Source organism: Pleurodeles waltl, chromosome 1_2 (assembly GCF_031143425.1).
Source record: "Pleurodeles waltl isolate 20211129_DDA chromosome 1_2, aPleWal1.hap1.20221129, whole genome shotgun sequence".
Taxonomy (NCBI): domain Eukaryota; kingdom Metazoa; phylum Chordata; class Amphibia; order Caudata; family Salamandridae; genus Pleurodeles; species Pleurodeles waltl.
In genome coordinates, this window is record NC_090437.1 from 1,123,459,450 (window position 1) to 1,123,477,459 (window position 18,010).

Below are 18,010 nucleotides of genomic sequence, written 5' to 3' on the forward strand. Positions count from 1 at the left end.
CTTTTTCCTCACATTTCGGTGACAGAAAGTTCTGGAATCTGAGAGGAGCCACAAATTTCCTTCCACCCCGCGTTCCCCCAAGTCTCCCGATAAACATTATACCTCACTTGTGTGGGTAAGCCTAGTGCCGGCGACAGGAAATGCCCCAAAACACAACAGGGACACATCACATTTTTCCACAGAAAACATAGGTGTTTTTTGCAAAGTGCCTACCTGTTGATTTTGGCCTCTAGCTCAGCCGGCACCTGGGGAAACCTACCAAACCTGTGCATTTTTGTAAACAAGACACCTAGGGGAATCCAAGATGGGGTGACTTGTGGGGCTCTGACCAGGTTCTGTTACCCAGAATCCTTTGCAAACCTCAAAATTTAGCTAAAATAACACTTTTTCCTCGCATTTCGGTGACAGAAAGTTCTGGAATCTGAGAGGAGCCACAAAGTTTTTTCGACCCTGCTTCTCCCGATAAAAATGGTACCTCACTTGTGTGGGTAGGCTTTGTGCTCACAACAGGAAATGCCCCAAAAAACTATCTGGACACATCAAAATTATCAAAAAGAAAACTACCTGTTTTTGCCGGGGGGGGCACCTGTGTTTTTGGTCCTGGGCTCAGCAGCCATCTAGGGAAACCTACCAAACCCAGACATTTCTGAAAACTAGACACCCGAGGGAGTCATGGGAGGTGTGACTTGCGTGGATCCCCCAATGTTTTCTTACCCAGAATCCTCAGCACACCTCAAATTTAGCTAAAAAATCAAATTTTTCCCACATTACTGTGTGGGATCACCGCACCGGGACAAATTGCCTACCAGCCAACGTTCCCCTCAGCCTCCCTCCCGGTAAAAATGATACCTCACTTGTGTAGGTGGGCCAAGTGTTTGTGACAGGGAAGAGCCAAAAACAAGTCAAAACTGAGGGGGTAACCAAAGTGGGTCCAAAAGGGCAGTTTGAAAAAATACATTTTTAGGCTGACAAGTGCAGCAGAAATTTTATCGGTATAGATGAGACAATGCTGGGTGGTAGGAATTTTGTGGATTCCTGCAGATTCCGGAAGGTTCCATCACAAAAATGTGGGACAAATGTGTGCTTTCCAGCAAAGTTGCAGGTTTGCAGGTCATTGTGGGTAAGGAAATGGTGCGGGGTGCATGTGAAGCACACTACCCTGGAATCAACTAGATGTTTAGTTTTCAGATGTGTCTAGGTCTTTGTGTATTTTTCTACATGGCAGCGTCCCAAAGTAAAAAAAAATAAAAAAAGTGCAGCCCTCACCATTCCAAGTGGGACGCTTTTGAGAGTTACCAAGCTCTTATGGCCCAAATGTAAAACAAAAACCCAAAATAATCAAATGTCTTCTTGCTTGCCATGGGACAAGATGTTTTAGTGTGCGGGGGAGAGCTGAAAGACTGTTAGCCCCTTCAGTTCGGTGGGGCATAACCAGGCCCATACTGGTTGGTAACCACCACCCCACTATTTTCTTTTATTTTTTTTATTCCCTGGCATCTAGTAGACTTTCTGTCCCCCCCTGGGTGTGGATCGAGGGTAATTGCCCAATCTGCCCACTGGTGGGCAGAGCATCTTTGGCCCCATTTATTTGGGGTGGGGGTATATCTAAGGGGTCGCTCCCCATACATAAAAACATAAAGTAAATAAAAAAATATATATATCCCTGGTGTCTAAAGGTTTCTGCCCCCCCCGGGGGCAGATCCGCCTAATTATATTACGCCGATCTGCCTCCGGGGGGGCAGAAAAGGCCTAAAAATATTTTGCCCCCCCCTGGGGAGTGGCCACTCCCCTTATGCGTTAGTATAAAAAAATAAAAATTCCCTGGTATCTTGGTAAATGGCCTAGAAATAATTTGCCCCCCAGGAGCGGCCCTTGCCCAAGGGGCCGCTCCCCTTACTTCATATAACAACCAAAAAAATTCCCTGGTGTCTAGTGGCATTTCTGCTGCCCGATCGCATCGCTCAGAGAGACATGGAAGGAGAGGAAAGACCTTTCCTCTCCTTTCATGCCTCTCTGCCCCATCTACGTGATCGGAGAAGAAATGCTTTTGCATTTCTCCTTCGATTGGTGCTGGAAGCTGAGCTTCCAGCACCAGGGCGAAGGCCTCTGATGAGGTCATCAGACGCCACGGGGGGTCAGGGGCGAAGCGGGGGTGGAAGGGGAAGCTATTCCCCTTACATCTCTGCCCAGGGGAGGGGGGTGCTCAGCCATCTGGGGAGTGCTAGCGCTCCCCATGGGGGCCCATAGCAGGACGAGCTAGTCTTGTCCTCTGCACCGGGCAACTGGTGCCAAGGGCGAGACCAGCTCGTCCGGGGCACCCTAGGGGTTAATATAACCTAAGTAAATTGTAACATGAGAAGCCTCAAGTTTTTATGCATTGAAACTGTGCTGCTCTTATGTAAAGGGCTCACAGTCCCATTTGAATCTAGTTCACACACCATAAAAATGCACATAAATACCTAGAATTAAATTCATTTGAATAGTGATAAAAACACTGCACAGTTTTTTATATATATGTAGAGCCTTTCAAAGTTGCCAATAATTATGCATTTCAACATACGCAGCGAGAAGGCACAAAGCACGTAAACCAAAATAATACAGGCAAGATGTGTCTGAGAGACATTGCTTCCCATACATTTAAGAAGGGGCTGTTTCTCTTTTACGGCTGATGGGCTGCACCTCTCTGAAATAACTACACATTTGTATACAAAATATTAAATAGATCAATTTGTTTAGAGATACGATTGTATCTCTAAACAAATCGATGCATTTAAGTCTGGGCTGTCTGTCCCAGACTGCCTGCCCCACCTCGCTTTGAAGCACGAAACGAATGCCTGGTAGTAAATCAACTTTCCACACTGTGACGCACGACGCAGGGCTGACTGCTCTGAAGCCCTTCTTTTCCATTGTGGTCTATGGCAGTATCCACCAGAGGCCAGTGACGCTTTTTTTGTCATGATTTTGAGCATCAGTCTTCATCCCTGCGTGAGAGCAGCCATCTGTCATTAACAGGCATAGATTCTACCCTTTCCCCAATCGTCACACGTAGGAGTGGATGCGGTAACAATAAGTGTTATAATGCTAATCTTGTGTTGTTTTTTTTTTTATACTGAGACCCCTTGTCACGTTAACCTCCCCCATGGGACACCCCAGGCCCTGGCTGCAGATTGCTGGCTCCTTTAGAAGTGGAGCTGCTGTACTTATTCCTCGTGAAACTGTTCCAAAAGATGAGCAGGGTTCTTGCTCCCTTGCAAAAGGGATCTTGTTCCCTTGCAAAATGTATCCAAATCAAGCGCAAGGAGAGGAATACATCCTTACAGTAAAGGCAATTATCTGTGTATGGTGTTAAAACTGGCCCTATCTTCATGCCCTTGACATTAATTCCACACACATGGATTGAAATGCGACAATGAGTGTTAAAATGTGTGTAATGTGTGTCCGCCATTTAGTTCCTCTTATTTCACATGTTTTACTTAGTGTTGCATTCCCCAAGAGAGTTAGCTGTTTCAACATGCTGTGTTTCTGTGCACTGTATTATTCTTGTACAGTGCATACTTTGACTCGGGCCAGGTGTTTATGGGGGGCTTTGATTGAGAGTGTTGGTGCTGAGGCTGAAGGCAAAGGAAAGTGCCTGTCAGTGGGTTGGTCTCTCTCTGCAGAGCCCACAGAACAATGGTCATGTATTCCAGTTGCAAATTATATTCAGTGTAAATGTGTATGAAGGGGTGCTTAGAAGTGAAAATATTTAGAAGGCAGAAGCTAAATGAAATAAAGTGCTTAATTATGAATGAGTGCAGCGTATGTTTGGGGTGCTACAATGAGGAAGATGTGAGGGCGGGCATTCAGGGTAGAGGGAAAAGATGGTACTGAAGAGGAAAGACAGGAGGTTGAAAATGTGCAGATGGATGAGATGTGACGAGAAAAGGGCACACATACTTATAAGTATGCCTCAATAATATTTAATTCATAGTCTCACAATTTCAGAATTTAAATATTTTCAGTCTTAGTTATTTATAGCTAAAACAGCTAACAACCATTGACAAAGCCAATAGTGCTGACAGGTTTTAGGTGTATGTCAGCTGTTGTGTTATATTTCTGGATGTAATAACATCTGAGAGAAACCAAAATACAGGCCGAGTGACACACTATGGGAATCACAGAAATGTATTTTACATGTTCCTTTTTAGAGAGCCCCCACTTTTTTCATCCCAATTAAAGATCTGGCTGCACATATTTCTGTATGATTGATTGCAGCTAGGAGCTGTGGGTGCTTCCTCATGCCTGGATAGACTATTTTCTTCCAAAGTTGATGCTGCATATATTGCAAGACACTGGGAAGCACACACTTTAAAGGGCCTGAAGTTGTCATGCTGTACAATTTGCATATTAAAGTAACCATTCAGTGTATTAATGTAGTAAGATATGGGGCAGTTTTTAATGTGTTTGGTAATTCAAGACTATTTGATCCCACTTCTTTATAAACCTTGCTTTCTCACTAAATTCATTTCCTTTCAAATGCACCATTTGTCAATCTTTTTTCAATTTTTTCTTGGGAGGAGGACTCTCCTTGGACCGCACGTTTGTCCATTAAGTTTGCTTGCTTCACTTGCCAAATAAATGTCATAACCAACTTTTACGCCCCACCACTTTCAAATGTCACAGCCACCACTGCATTGAAGGAAACACAGATCTTCTCTACAGGTTAAAATGATATATACTTAAAACTTTGTTGTAGCATAACTGAGAAATTTTATAGGCTTTCATGTAAAACAGAGACGGCTGCATTTTGATTGGTGAGATACCAGCCCTCCATGTTGCTTCATTACTCTCTTGTTGTAAAGCAGACATTTTGCCCAGAAATCTTTTAAAAATGTTAATCGTGAAAGTATATGTTCCTTTTTAATCTCTAAAAGTGAATCATGTGCGTCTCTTGTCCCCTTGGAACCAGTATTCGATTTTGCCATTGGCCTCACTTTGGAAGTAAATAGGGCATTTAAATTGTTTGTGTGCCATCTAAATTTATGCATGTTTATCAGTTGCAAGTCTCAACTTCTGCATTCAGGGGTAGACCTGCCTCTTGAACTGAATCTTATTCAGTGCTGTAGGTTATGCTTAAAAGACATCTATGAGTTTGTCACGACTGATGAACCAAATCAATCCACTGTATCGAAGTTTGCTTCTGGGGGTATTGTTAGATTTTGAGTTGATATGTTATGTCCCAGAACTATGAACTAATCCATGGCAGTTGTTCTCTTGAAGTTACAAGGATAGAGCATGGACCCTATCTCATTAACTATAACCAGCGATTTGTTGGGGCTGATCACCTCAACTGTTTTCCTACCCATTGGTCAGGACAGCCTTTGCACTTAGTCAGCTGTAAAAACATCGTCTCCTGGAATGATTCATCTCTGTCTTTTGATAAGCCTCTCTTGGCCAGGATTTATCAAATGCATTACAACACAAGCAACAACAAGGGTCCAAATGTGTGCATTAATTCTGCTTTTTCATATGTTAGCAGTACGGACGCATATACCTTTTGAATGGGCAAGAAGCTATTTACTTTTTGCCCACGTAGAATTGTCATTGTGTCGATTTTGTTCTGCAGTCTATATTAACATGTTCCAATTCGTTTTATTCTAAATATATTTGTAAGGAGCTGAAAAAAGAGGCGACTAGTGCTCTAATCTAAGCTGTTGTTTCTAGTCTAGTTACTTCTAGGGAACTAGTGGATTGTTAAGACTAACATTATTGGCACAAAACAAACAATTTTAATGTTAGTTCTTGCTTCCCACGTAGAGACACGCTCCTGAAAGGCTATGGTACAGCATTAAACAACCTTTTTGTTGAAAAAACATTCACTTTGCTCGTTGTTACTTCAATCTTCTAAATAGTAACTTAGTCCGAATGCATACCTTTGCTCAAACAGAAGATTTCTCCTTATTTGGGTTAAGCATTATAACTATATACATCTATGAACAGCTTGAAACTAAGAAATACTGCACAAGGGAGTTTGCTGTATTTCCCAAACATACGTGCAGTTCGCACATTTTATTTTATTACACCTTAATACCGTAACATGGGTGTCACCTACACATAGGGTCACCTGGGGATCATTTCTTTCTGCAGCGGGATTGAGGTTTGGTGCAAAGACAACTGATTGCGAATTTATTAAACGATCTGAACAGCAGTCAGCCCAATAAGAGATACGACTTTGAGGTTGACTTTTTAGCCCATGTGGGAGGGATGTGGCCTAGAAGTCAGGCCGCACTGTTTACTTTTAGCTTCAGTTATTACTGCATATGGTGTACCCCCTTCTGTACTGGGACCATCAGTCGGAAAGTTAGTCATGCATAAATATTGCCCTAATGTGAACTCCTTCCCATACTAAATATGGTGGGGTCAGGGCTGGCTTTTGGGTGGTGCGACTGCACCGGGCGCTGACCTCCGGGGGGCGCTGTGTTTAGCAATAACTTCCGAAATTTGCAATTTAAAAGCACCTGCTGAAATGTTCCTTGTGCGTTTAGCCTTCAAGAAACAATTTAAATGTCAATGTACCTCTTGTGATTAATGATCCTGCTAGAGAGAGAGATGGGGGTTTTGCCTAGTGGCAGCTTTGACTCAACATAAAGTAGCATAGAGGGTTAATATGACTGCTGCAAAAAACAGAACTATGGGGCATATTTAAGAAAAGTGGTGCTGCACACAGTGCAGTACCACTTTACTTGCACTCCTTAGTGCACCCCTAACGCCACCATGTGTGCATCACATTTAAAATGCGGTGCACCATGGCAGTAGTTAGGGGACTAGCGTCAGATTTCTTTATGCTAGTCCGACGCTTTGCAAGATTAGCTTAAAAAATGTTGGCACTAATCCTGCAAAGCACCCAGAGGCCCATTGTAACCAATGGAAGCCTCATTTTAATGCCTGCTCTGAGCAGGTGTTAAAAGTGCCAGAAAAGACACAAAGAAATCTCTCAGATTTCTTTGCAACATTTTTTTGGCCCCTATAACGGGGGGTTGCCCCCTTTGCATACATTATGCCTGGCGCAGGCATAATGTAGCGCAAAGAGTTACAAAGAGTGCAACTTGGTAAATATGGCGCAGTGATTTTGGCCTTCCAAAGCCATATTAGTGTAAAAAAATTACACTAATGTGGTGTTAGAACAGCACAAGAGGCTCTTAAATATGCCCCTATGTCAGTGCTTAATTTGTGCTTCTTGTTTCCGGTGCGGAGCACTGGCACTTATTTTTGAGGGCCGGTGCTTATTTTTCTGCCTCAAGCATTTACTGCGAGAAAAAGACACATATGGGAAAGACGGAGGAAGAGAAAAACAAAAAAGTGTCACAATGGGGAAAAAACTGAAATCTGCAAGTGTGAGCTGAAGGGGGAGGGAGCGCCTGTAAATGGATTGAAGAGGCACTAGATGGCTTCAGGATTACACTGCCTCTGTATTCCGTGTTCACACATTTAATTGCAGCAGCCGAGTGTTTAAGAGGAGGGCTTTGGGCACCGGCACCTTTTTATTTATAAATTAAGCACTGCCCTATGGGGCATATTTGAAAAAAGTGGCGCTGCACACAGGGCTGTGCCACTTTTCTTGTACCCCTTAGCACACCCCCTAACACCACCATGTGTGCATCATATTTAAAATGTGGCGCACCATGGCGGTAGTTAGGGGACTAGCATTATAATTTTTTATGCTAGTCCGGCGCTTTGCAGGATTAGCATAAAAAATTTTGATGCTAATCCTACAAAGTACCTAGATGCCCATTGTAACCAATGGAAGCCTCCTTTTAATGCCTGCTCTGAGCAGGCGTTAAAAAGTGCCGGAAAAAATGACGGAAAGAAATCGGTCAGATTTCTTTGCGCCATTTTTTTGGCCTCCCTAACGGGGGAATGCCACCTTTGCATACATTATGCCTGGCACAGGCATAATGTAGTGCAAAGGGATGCAAAGTGGCGCAATGCATGCATTGCACCACTTTGTAAATATGGCACAGCGTTTTTGGCCTTCTAACGCCACATTAGCTAAAAAAAAAAAATTACGCTAATGTGGCGTTAGAATGGCGCTAGGGGCTCTTAAATATGTCCATATATTTTAAGTGGCTAGCTGACTGGATTAGTAAAGCCAGCCTTTACAAGTGCTTTAAAACACATGAATGTATGTGAAAGGGGAGTGATGGAGAGATGAGGGGAACATTTGCAGGGTGGGAGCAAGTGAAACCGAGGGGGAGGTCATGGGGTGGGGTTCGCCATAATAAACTGTCGCACAGGGCGCCACCAGTCCTAGAGCTGGCCCTGGGTGGGGTTCTTACCGTGCAGTCATGCAACGAGCATGTTTGGCCTTGCTAGTAAAGGGCTGTATAATCTTGCGTTTTCACAATCATTCGACGTTCGACTATGGACATCTTCATTGTGTCCCTCTCTTGCTGTCGTCTCCCCAGTGTAGAACGTGCATTTGTTTAAAATGACATGTTCATAATGAGTAGAAACCCCTTTTCTGTTAATATTGAGGACACAAGAGTATGTGGGTTCGAGATATACATCGATTAGTTAGTGGATAAAGTAATATTTTTGGAATGGTCAAACCCTTCAGAAGTAGAGCAGAGAACAGCAAAGAAACCACGGTGAGTAATGAGTGAAAGGCTCTAAAATTCTTTCCAGACAGTTTTAACTGTCCATCAATCCATCAGTTTTTATAAAGCGCGGCTACTCACCCGTGAGGTCTCAGGGCTGGGGGAGGAGGAGGAGGAGCTTGGGGACTAAGAGCCTCATCCGAAGAGCCACGTCTTGAGGTTCTTCCTGAAGACTGTAAGACTTTTCTGCCAGTTACATGGAAAAGTTAGAAGAACCAGTTTCATTTCCCGATGTATTATTTTTTCCCGTGTCAGATTTTCTGTTTCATAAGACCTTATTCATTATATGCTTCCTAATTACGTTCTTATATTTTTCAGATATTAAGGAAAGATTCACCAATTATGTGCTGTTGCTAATAGTGTGCCTAAGAAACATGGAGCAGTTCTCATGGAATCCAGGTAATTGTGACACGTATTTAAAATATAAAATCCGTTGTGTTCATGTTGTTTATACAACATGTTATTTTATTTTTGTTTTTCAGATCATCTTTGGGTGCTCTTCCCAGACGTTTGTATGGTGATAGCTTCTGAGATCGCGGTGGATATTGTAAAGCATGCCTTTATTACGAAGTTCAATGACATCACAGCAGACGTACGTAGCATGTTGGACATTATTGTTCTTCCGGTTTAAATGGTCTGCTTCTTAGATGTGTTAAAATATTTCATGGGCACACGCTTGCATATAATTGGCACCATGAAGAGAACCCAAGAAAGAATTATGAACTTGTTACTAATTATATGATTGTACGTTTAATGTTTTATAGAATTTCTAGAGTTTCATTTGCGGAGGTAATACTTTATTGTATTACTTAATTGCAAACACTGTCAACACAATATAATTAACCCCTTCACTGCTAAGCCTACCCCATGCTAAGCCTTTGTTTGGCTATTTGGAGTACTTTGCGCTTAGGCCCCTGTAACTTTTTGTCCATGTAAGCTATCCACCCCAAATTTGCGTCCAATTTTTCCAGCATCCTGGGGATTCTTACCGAGGGGTTTTTGGATTCTTCTGGACGGGACCAAGAAATTAGCCTAGTTAGAGCTAAACTTTGAAGTTTTTGAGAAAAGTGGGAGAAAAGTGCTGCAGAAGAAAGTGTCTAGATTTTCCTTACAAATGGCTTCAACAAAGGATTTGCGTTGCTAAATCCCAACCTTTTCAGTTTTCAGGAACAGGCAGACTTGAATTAGAAAACCAAATTTTTCAACACATGATTTAGATTTTAGTGGTGCAGCAGGTGCAGTGACACCGGTGTCAAAAGCTCTAGGAAAAGCTCTAAGAACCCGTCTAAACACCAAATATCGTTATATTTTACTACTAAACAGGCAGTCACAAGTGCAGTTACCTTGCAAGCAATAGGGGCATGATTTGAATGGTGCAGCAGGTGCAGTGGCACCAAAGCCAAAAGTTGTCATAACTCCTCTATGCACCAAATTTTGCTATATGTTACTACTAAACATGTAGTCACAAGTGCAGTTGTCTTGCAGGCATTAGGATGATAATTTAAATGGTGCAGCGACCCCAGGCCTTAAAGTTGTCAGAACTCCTCTTAAGCCCAAATATTGCTATTTTTGTTTTTTTAACTATTGAACAGGCACTCAAACATGTCTGCAGCCCCATGCTACAATCCAGATGTCTCTGGCTGCACTATAGGCACATTAGTGTCCTCCTCTAAAAGAGGCACTTCCTCTGCACTGAGTCTGGCTTCATCATCAGCTGTTTCCTCTCGGACAGAAAATTCACTGCCAGAATCGTGCATTTTCTCTTCTCCCTCAGATGCAGAGTCAGTCTCATAATCTTAGTCAGAGGAAGATTCAAAATTCATACCAACAACCTGCTGAGCGGTCATCTTGCAGCTAGCCATAATCCTTACTAATAACAGTAACTTGACAAATAAGTCAATAACAACCAACAATATAATAAACAAAGTGTGGCTTTATCACAAAGAACTATATGCTCAGAAACAACACCACTCTCTTGCCAAAGACAGCTAGACTCACCAGCACCTACTTTTCACAGACACATCAAGCACCAATGATAACCCACTGAAAAGGAAAAACAAAAGAAAATTACAAAAAGGACAACACAATACAATCAAACTGAAGCTAAAAATGCTGCTATTATTACAGCACCTACACAAAACGCATTCATGCAGGCAGAAATACTCATTTGGATTAAAATACTTTTTCTTACCAAACACATCCACTGCAGATCAGCCAGTGCTGAAACCGCAAGCAGGAGTCGGAGCAAAGGAAAACAAAAGCTTTGCACTAGGAAGAAAGGAGAAATAAAACATGATCACAAATTATGACAATGTGAAATCTGCCAATCACTATTCAAATGCTAACGACACACATTGTCAGCCAAACATTAGTCCACGCTCAGTGCAAGGCCATGCACACCGCCAGTAATGCGCTAGTCCACACACGCAGACCATGGGCCAAACTCCATTTCACACACTCATATACACACTCATACACACACACACACACACACACTTTCCCTGATCTAGTGGTTTTCTGCCCCATAACAAATGTTCAATCTGCCCATAAGCGGGGTACAAACGGTCAAAATACATGGTAGGAAACCCTTGCCAAAGGGGCCGCTCGCCGACATATAAATAAATAAAATCTCTGGTGTTTAAATTAAAATAATGCCCTCCAAAGGGAGCGACCCTTGCCCAGGGGGTCTCTCTCAGCATAATAAACCATAAATAAAAAATCCCTAGCTCTAGTGGGCCCCCAACCCCCTCCCCCCAGGGGCCTGATTGACCTAAAAACTGGCAAATCAGCCTTGGGTGGTGGGGGGAATGAAACACGGATACATTATGCCACCGGGGACCGACCCTTGCCTAAGGGGTCACTCCCCCAACAGTCCTATATAAAATCCCAGGTGGCCCAGCGGTGTGGATTCCTGTTGCACGATCGTAGCACCTCCCACTCTTTACAGGCACAGGAGGGAAGTTCTTTCCCCCGCGTCTGTAAAACTCCACACAAAAAAAAAAAATGCCCCTGGGGAAGGACTTTACGAAAAGACATCCTTTGTCCACCGTGCTGGAAGCACAAATGGCTTCCAGTGCGATCCTGTTACATGTGATGATGTTGGGGCGCTGCAAAAGCGCAGTCATCAGATTACCAACGGGGGGGGGCGGTGTTTGGGGTGGCAGCGGAAGCACTTCAGCTGCCATCTCTTGTGGGGGGTGAAAGTGGTCTGGCCACGGGGAGAGCACCAGCGCTTCCCCCATGGGCGGGTGTGAGGATGGAATGGTTACGTCTTCAACACGCCCACCAGTGCTCATGACTGAATCGTTCCATCATGAGCACCGAAGGGGTTGAAATACCCTACATATTAATGATGTGAAAACATTCCATTGAAAACACATTCGCATTGCACCATCATACTTATGCTTTTAGGCTTGAACAGTGTGGCTTCTGGTCGCTGTAGTGTATTGACCGGGATGTAGTGGTCAGATGATGCACTGCTGGCGACAACAGCGCCCTGAGCCAAAATTTTCTAGGGAATGGAACTTTACTCCCCAGCTAATCAGAATGATCTTCTGTTTTACCCCACAATTGCATGTGCATGATGCTCAGCGTCATTGTGAAATGTTTTGTAAAATGATGGAAAACATATGCACTGTAGAGCCTAAGACAAAAAAGTATGTCCCTAAAAGTGAGCATTGGATGGCCACAAGTAAATAATGAATATTCCAGGGGCAGGAAATACACACGAAGGACAGGACAAGCCATTGAATACAAGATAAGCAAATCATAGTGACAGGAAAGACATCCAATGGTAACCAATGGATTGCTCATACTAAAAAGTAGGCACATCAGAATCCACTGAAAGTGTTTGGTATTGTCCTCAAAAGGCGAGATGCAAATAAAGGCTCAGCACTTAAGTGGTTAAAGTTGACATAACTCTGGACCTGGCCTCCAAAACAAATAGTCTGTGTTTCCTCTGGCTGAACACCCTGGGAAGTGGGGTTTAGTAGTTTAATTATAATTAACTGTGAGGGTCTCAATGGGGTTTCTATGATGTTGTGGAACCTTCACCTAATAAAACACAACAGGCGTTAGTGAAGGATTACTTTAAAACAGTGTTAGCAGTTAAAGCCCTACAGCATACATTGAAATGCACTCACCATGTGTTCTACAGTTGTGAAAAAGCTTCCTTGCAGTTATCTTTTGTAGTAATTGGATTTGCATTATCAACAGCTATTTTACTATCAGAAAAGTATAGCTTATAAGCCATCTGCCCCAAACTAGAGCAAAGTATCTTGGCAAATGAACATACTTTTGGCACATAGCCCACATTCACTTGGGGGTTACAATGCAAGTAAGCAGCCTAGCACTGCAGTAAAATAGAACAAGTTGACAGTTACGCTGTATGGTAGACTTTAACCTAAAAAGGCTTTCTTATCACCCATGGAGGAGTAATATCACAAAGCCTTGGATGGGTTGTCATGCATAATATGAGTGTTTTTCTTAACTTTATTGCATTTTTCACAAAATGTAGTTATTATATCCTACTGTTGAATTCTTGTAATTGAAAGAATATTTATCAGATATATATATATCCGGAATGGTATAGCCTTCATCCATTTGTGTCACGTTGTTTCCTTCAGAGGGGGCTAAAGCACGGCATCATGGGCTGTTAAGGTTATAAAGAACTAGTTAAGAACACTCATGTCGTCTCAGTTTTCCTTCTCCAGCTGTACAAAATAATTATTCTGCTACTGAAAGCTTCTCCACTAATCTAGCACCGCTGTCAAGGTTGCATCAAATCAGGCTAGGGCACAATTCTTGTGCATATATTTCTGAGTCCCTCAAAGCTTTTACAGACTTTTTAACAGTTTTGAGCGTCCTAAGCCAAATTTCCTCCATTTGGTCTATTTGTTTACATCTATTATCCACTCATTAACATCTAGTGTACAGATATTTTACCTTTTCTAATAAATACTGTAAAGCTTTCTGTTCTTTCCTACATTTTCATTAATAGTTTTAGCGGGGGATATAACCAAGAGGCAATCGTTAGGAGTCAAATTTATCAGAGTCCTGTGTTATCAGTATATCTACTTAATGCTTCAGACCAATCTGTCTGTGAACAGGAACATGACCAGGTCATGTGGCCAAATGTTGCCCCTGCCATTTTACGTGCACCGACTTTGTTGAGTATCTTTTTTAGCATCTAGGGGAATGTGTGTTCTCAGTAGTCTGTTAAAGTGGCCAGACAGGCATTACATATGGTTCAATACGCATTATGGCTTTATTCCTTTCCTTACTTGTGTGTAGCTGTCTGCAGTTCTGTGAGAAATTGGGTTGCTAGTTGACTGAGGGTGAGTCCTAGTCACGCAACAGTCACAATCCCTAGCAGGGCGAACCACAAAAAGTCACTAAATTAACCTGTGCTTAACTCTGGTTAGCTTGGCACAAAAAGCAGCCAAACTTAACTTAGAAGCGATGTGAAAAGTATTCATGCAGTACACAAATAGTAATAAAGTGAAACCACAGGAGAAATCCCACACCGATTTAGAGATATAGATTACATTTCAATAAATTATTTCCCAGTAAAATTACAAAAATCCAATCGGTAGAACCAGGGTTAAGAATTTTTAAAATTTCAATAAAAACTAGGGACTTAAAGATCATAGCACCAACCGCAGAGATCTAGTTGCTTGAGATCTGGTCAAAGTTGTAAAATATGGCTGAACGCAATGAAGCGTGGTTCGTGTACAAGAAGTGGATTGAGCCCGGTCAGTGCTTACCTTCGGACATAGAAACATTTCTGAGAAAATTGTTCTGAGAAGGTAATGTTCATCGGAGCAAGCTTGCAGGAGGTGCTCAAGGAGGGATAGCCTTAGTTCAAAGCCACTGTGAAGTTTTCTACGTTCAGACTTCGTCTCTGAAATGGAAGTGAAAAATCTCCAGCGACATGACACAGAGGGCTGTAGAAAATGACAGTTCCATGAGGCCGGATACGTCTTTGGCAAAGGAGACCTGAAAAGGATTTGCTGCTGTGGAGAAGAACATAGCAGGAGTAAAGTCACTCCAACCAGTGATGTATCTTGGGCGGATAGGCAAGCAGTTTGTTCCCTGTCTCCTCCTGGTTATCAAAAAAGTCTTTAGACAAAAACTTTTCAAAGTCACCAAATTGGCTCCGAACTGGTCACCTTTAGCACCACATTCAAGGGTCCATAACTGGTGGGGTACCGCTTAGAGAGGCAGGACTCACTCAGGCTGGGTTCAGGTGTGGGTCCAAGGGGAAGGATACCTTGTGTATCCCTAATGTCAGATCTGCAGGCCAGCTATTTAGCCCTTTGGAATCATTCTGATGGTCCTGGGATCAAGTGCAAGTAAAGTCCTTCTTCCCCAGGCAACCGGGCAGCAGGGCAGAAAGGCAGCAGTTCAGCAAGACAGCAGCAGGTCAACAGACCAGCAGAGTGGCAGTCCTTTCAGAAGCACAGCAGTCCTTCTTCCTGGCAGATTATCCACCGGTCCAAAAGTGTACTAATGTCTGAGGTCCTCTTTTTATACCCTGGTGCCCTCCTTCTGGAAGGTGGGAGAAGCTTCTAGACTGTGGCTTTGAAGTGCACTGAATTTCCTGACTCCTCTGTCCTCGCTCCAAGCTTGCTACAGTGACAATAGGAGGATGTTAGGTCCTTCATGTGAGGGTAGAGCACACCTATTCTGTTGCAGGTGGAGCTGTGCTCAGCTCTGCCCATTAATCCTACCAGCAGATGTCCAACAGGGTGATATTCACAAAGTCTAACTGTCCGTTATACCCAGACATGTGACCCAAGACAGGCTACAGGGACAGAAGGGCTAAAGGGAAAAAAATGCCAACTTTTAAAAAGTGACATTTTCAAAATTGTAATCACAAACCTGACTTTATTATTAAGTAGGTTTTTTCATTACAATTCCAAAGATACCAAACGTGATACAGCTTCCTGCTCCCAATTGAAAATTGCAGCTTGTCAAATGTAATAAGAAATCCCGAATGTTGTCCTACTGAGGGGTAGGCCTCACAGCAGTGAAAAACGTATTTAAGAGTTTTCACTACCAGGGCATGTAAACTTAAAAGTAAGTGTTAAACCTTTTTATTAGACAGCACCGTGCCCTAGGGCCTACCTTAGGGGTGACACATGTTATAAAAGAGAAGTGTAAGGCTTGGCAAAGGGGTTTAACGCCAACTTTACATGGCATTTTAAAACTGCATTTAGGGTGCAGTGGCAGGCCTGGAAATGTTTCAAGGTGCTACTTAAGTAGGTGGCACAGTAGGTGCTGAAGGCCCACTGGTAGCATGTAATTTGTAGACCCTGGGTATATGGTATACCACTCTACAAGTGGCGTACCGGTAAATTAAATAGGTCAATTGGGTATAAGCCAAGTTAACCATGTTTTTAGGGAACACTTTAGCACTGGTTGGCAGCAGTAAAGTGCACAAAGTCCCTAGGCCAACAAAAATAAATTCAGCAAAAATGGAGGAGAGGCAAATAGTTTGGGGGTAGATCACCCTGAGGCTGAGAGGACTAACACATTCCTTCCATGCTTGCTTCACAGATTCTTTTCAAGAATTTCACATCATATTTCCTGGCAGTGTTTCGATTGTCTGGTTGAATCTAGCATCATATTGAGTGCTTTTGAGATGTGCGGGGTCTATGGCAGTTGCACCATGTGTCTCTGGTTGCCTTGGATATTCTACTTCGTTGTTGTTCTCCTTTTTTGGGAGATCCACACACATGACCCAGCCCTACAGACATACATACAAATAAAATATGTGTGGGGGGGTGGCCAACCACTGAAGATCACAGTCCTGTTTTTCTATGGCTCCTGATGGGCCCCTGGGAATACCCCGGGACCAGCACTAACTTACTCTGTACGGGGCGGTTGTTCAAGCTGCGATGGGGGACACTGCAAGGTGGCCTGCAGTTGGGGCCCCACCCCATGCGAAGACTAGTAACCCTGCTTTGGTTTTGCCGCCGTGGCTGTGCGCTACGGCCCGCTGTGATCTGCTTCGGGGCCTGGAACGTTGAGGCTCCACCCTCATTTGCCAGAAGCAGTAAAGTCCAGGGTGCAGAAAAGCTGAGAGCGCCCAGGGTAGACGGGCCCTGATTGAGCGCATGCAGCTGAACTGCTGAGGTGAGGCCTACTCTCCTGAGTACCTAGGCAGACCTGATTGCCCAGAACTGTAAGTGCCAACAATCTTCGGGGACGGACCGTGCTGCCTACCTGCCTGGGCCTATTGTGGCTTCCTGGGGATTGCGTTGCTGGCTGGAGTTGAAGCGTGACACTGATAAGAGAGGAGGTATCACCTTTCCCATCCTGCTCCTGGACTAGTGGATGCTAGGCCTGCCACGACCCTGATTGCTCAGGGCTCCCAGCATGCGGCCCTACAGCCTGTGCGATAGTGGGGTCCCGATTGCTGTGCTGTTTGGACACTACGCTGAAGAGGTAAAGAGACGTACTTGATGCTCTGCTCGGGCTTAGTCTGAATGTCATCTCCTCAAATGCTGCATCTGGGGGTGCTGTAACTGGTTGGTTCTAGAGGAATGAGCTCCTTCCATTGCAAGTGCCTCTGGGGCTGCGGCGCCATCTATGATACTGCCCTGCGTCTTGGTCAGTCTTCCTCAATTGGAGGTGCTGTACTGTTGTACTGCTGTACAGGGACACATCCTATCTTTAGATCTGTGTGTAACTCTGCGGGGTGGCGCGCAGTGCTCTCTGGCACTTACCTTTGGGTAGCACAATGAGCTGACATCGGAGAGGCATCTTGGGCTGTCTGCCATGCGTATAGGGAGTCTATCTGCACCTTGTTCCTTTCCACACATAATACATCAAGATACTACCATGGGGCATACTAAATCCATTCGTTCGTTGTCCTGCCAGGGCCGTGAGCCTCAGCAAGGTCAATCAAATGGCTCCTCCACGAACACCCTAGAGTATTGTGTTCCACCCATGAACCTGGCCCCTCAGCCAGATAAAATGGACCTAACACTACAGGAAATACGAGATTCCAAGTCTGCCATTGAACATCGTATTGATTATCTCTCAGCAGACCTATTGCAAGATGAAATTCCACTGCTATCACTGAGTTTCAGAGACCACTTATTTTTCTTAATGAGAGAGCTGATGATGCAGAGGGACGAGCTTTCCGAAATTAAGTGTGGATAGTAGGACTTCCGGAGGACCCCCAACCCAACGTTATTCATTGAACAATGGCTGCAAAAGATGGTTGCTTATCATCTCAGTTTAGAGTGGAGCGAGCTCACAGGGAGCACTGCCTTGACCCATGGTAGCCAGGATACATACTTACAGAGATGGCGATCATCTCCGTCAGAGGGCCAGGGAAGCGTCTCCTATCCAGGTGGACAATG

The 18,010-nt window shown here is 43.8% G+C and overlaps 1 protein-coding gene across 1 annotated transcript in view; it reads left to right on the forward strand.

Annotated features, from left to right (window-relative positions):
* Window positions 1-18,010, forward strand: part of TAPT1 (transmembrane anterior posterior transformation 1) — a 272,524-nt gene that overhangs the window by 167,874 nt on the left and 86,640 nt on the right. The window contains exons 8-9 of the mRNA XM_069202339.1: window positions 8,955-9,035; window positions 9,119-9,228. Of these exons, the coding sequence (XP_069058440.1) occupies window positions 8,955-9,035; window positions 9,119-9,228 (191 nt within the window). The remainder of the gene's footprint in view (window positions 1-8,954; window positions 9,036-9,118; window positions 9,229-18,010) is intronic.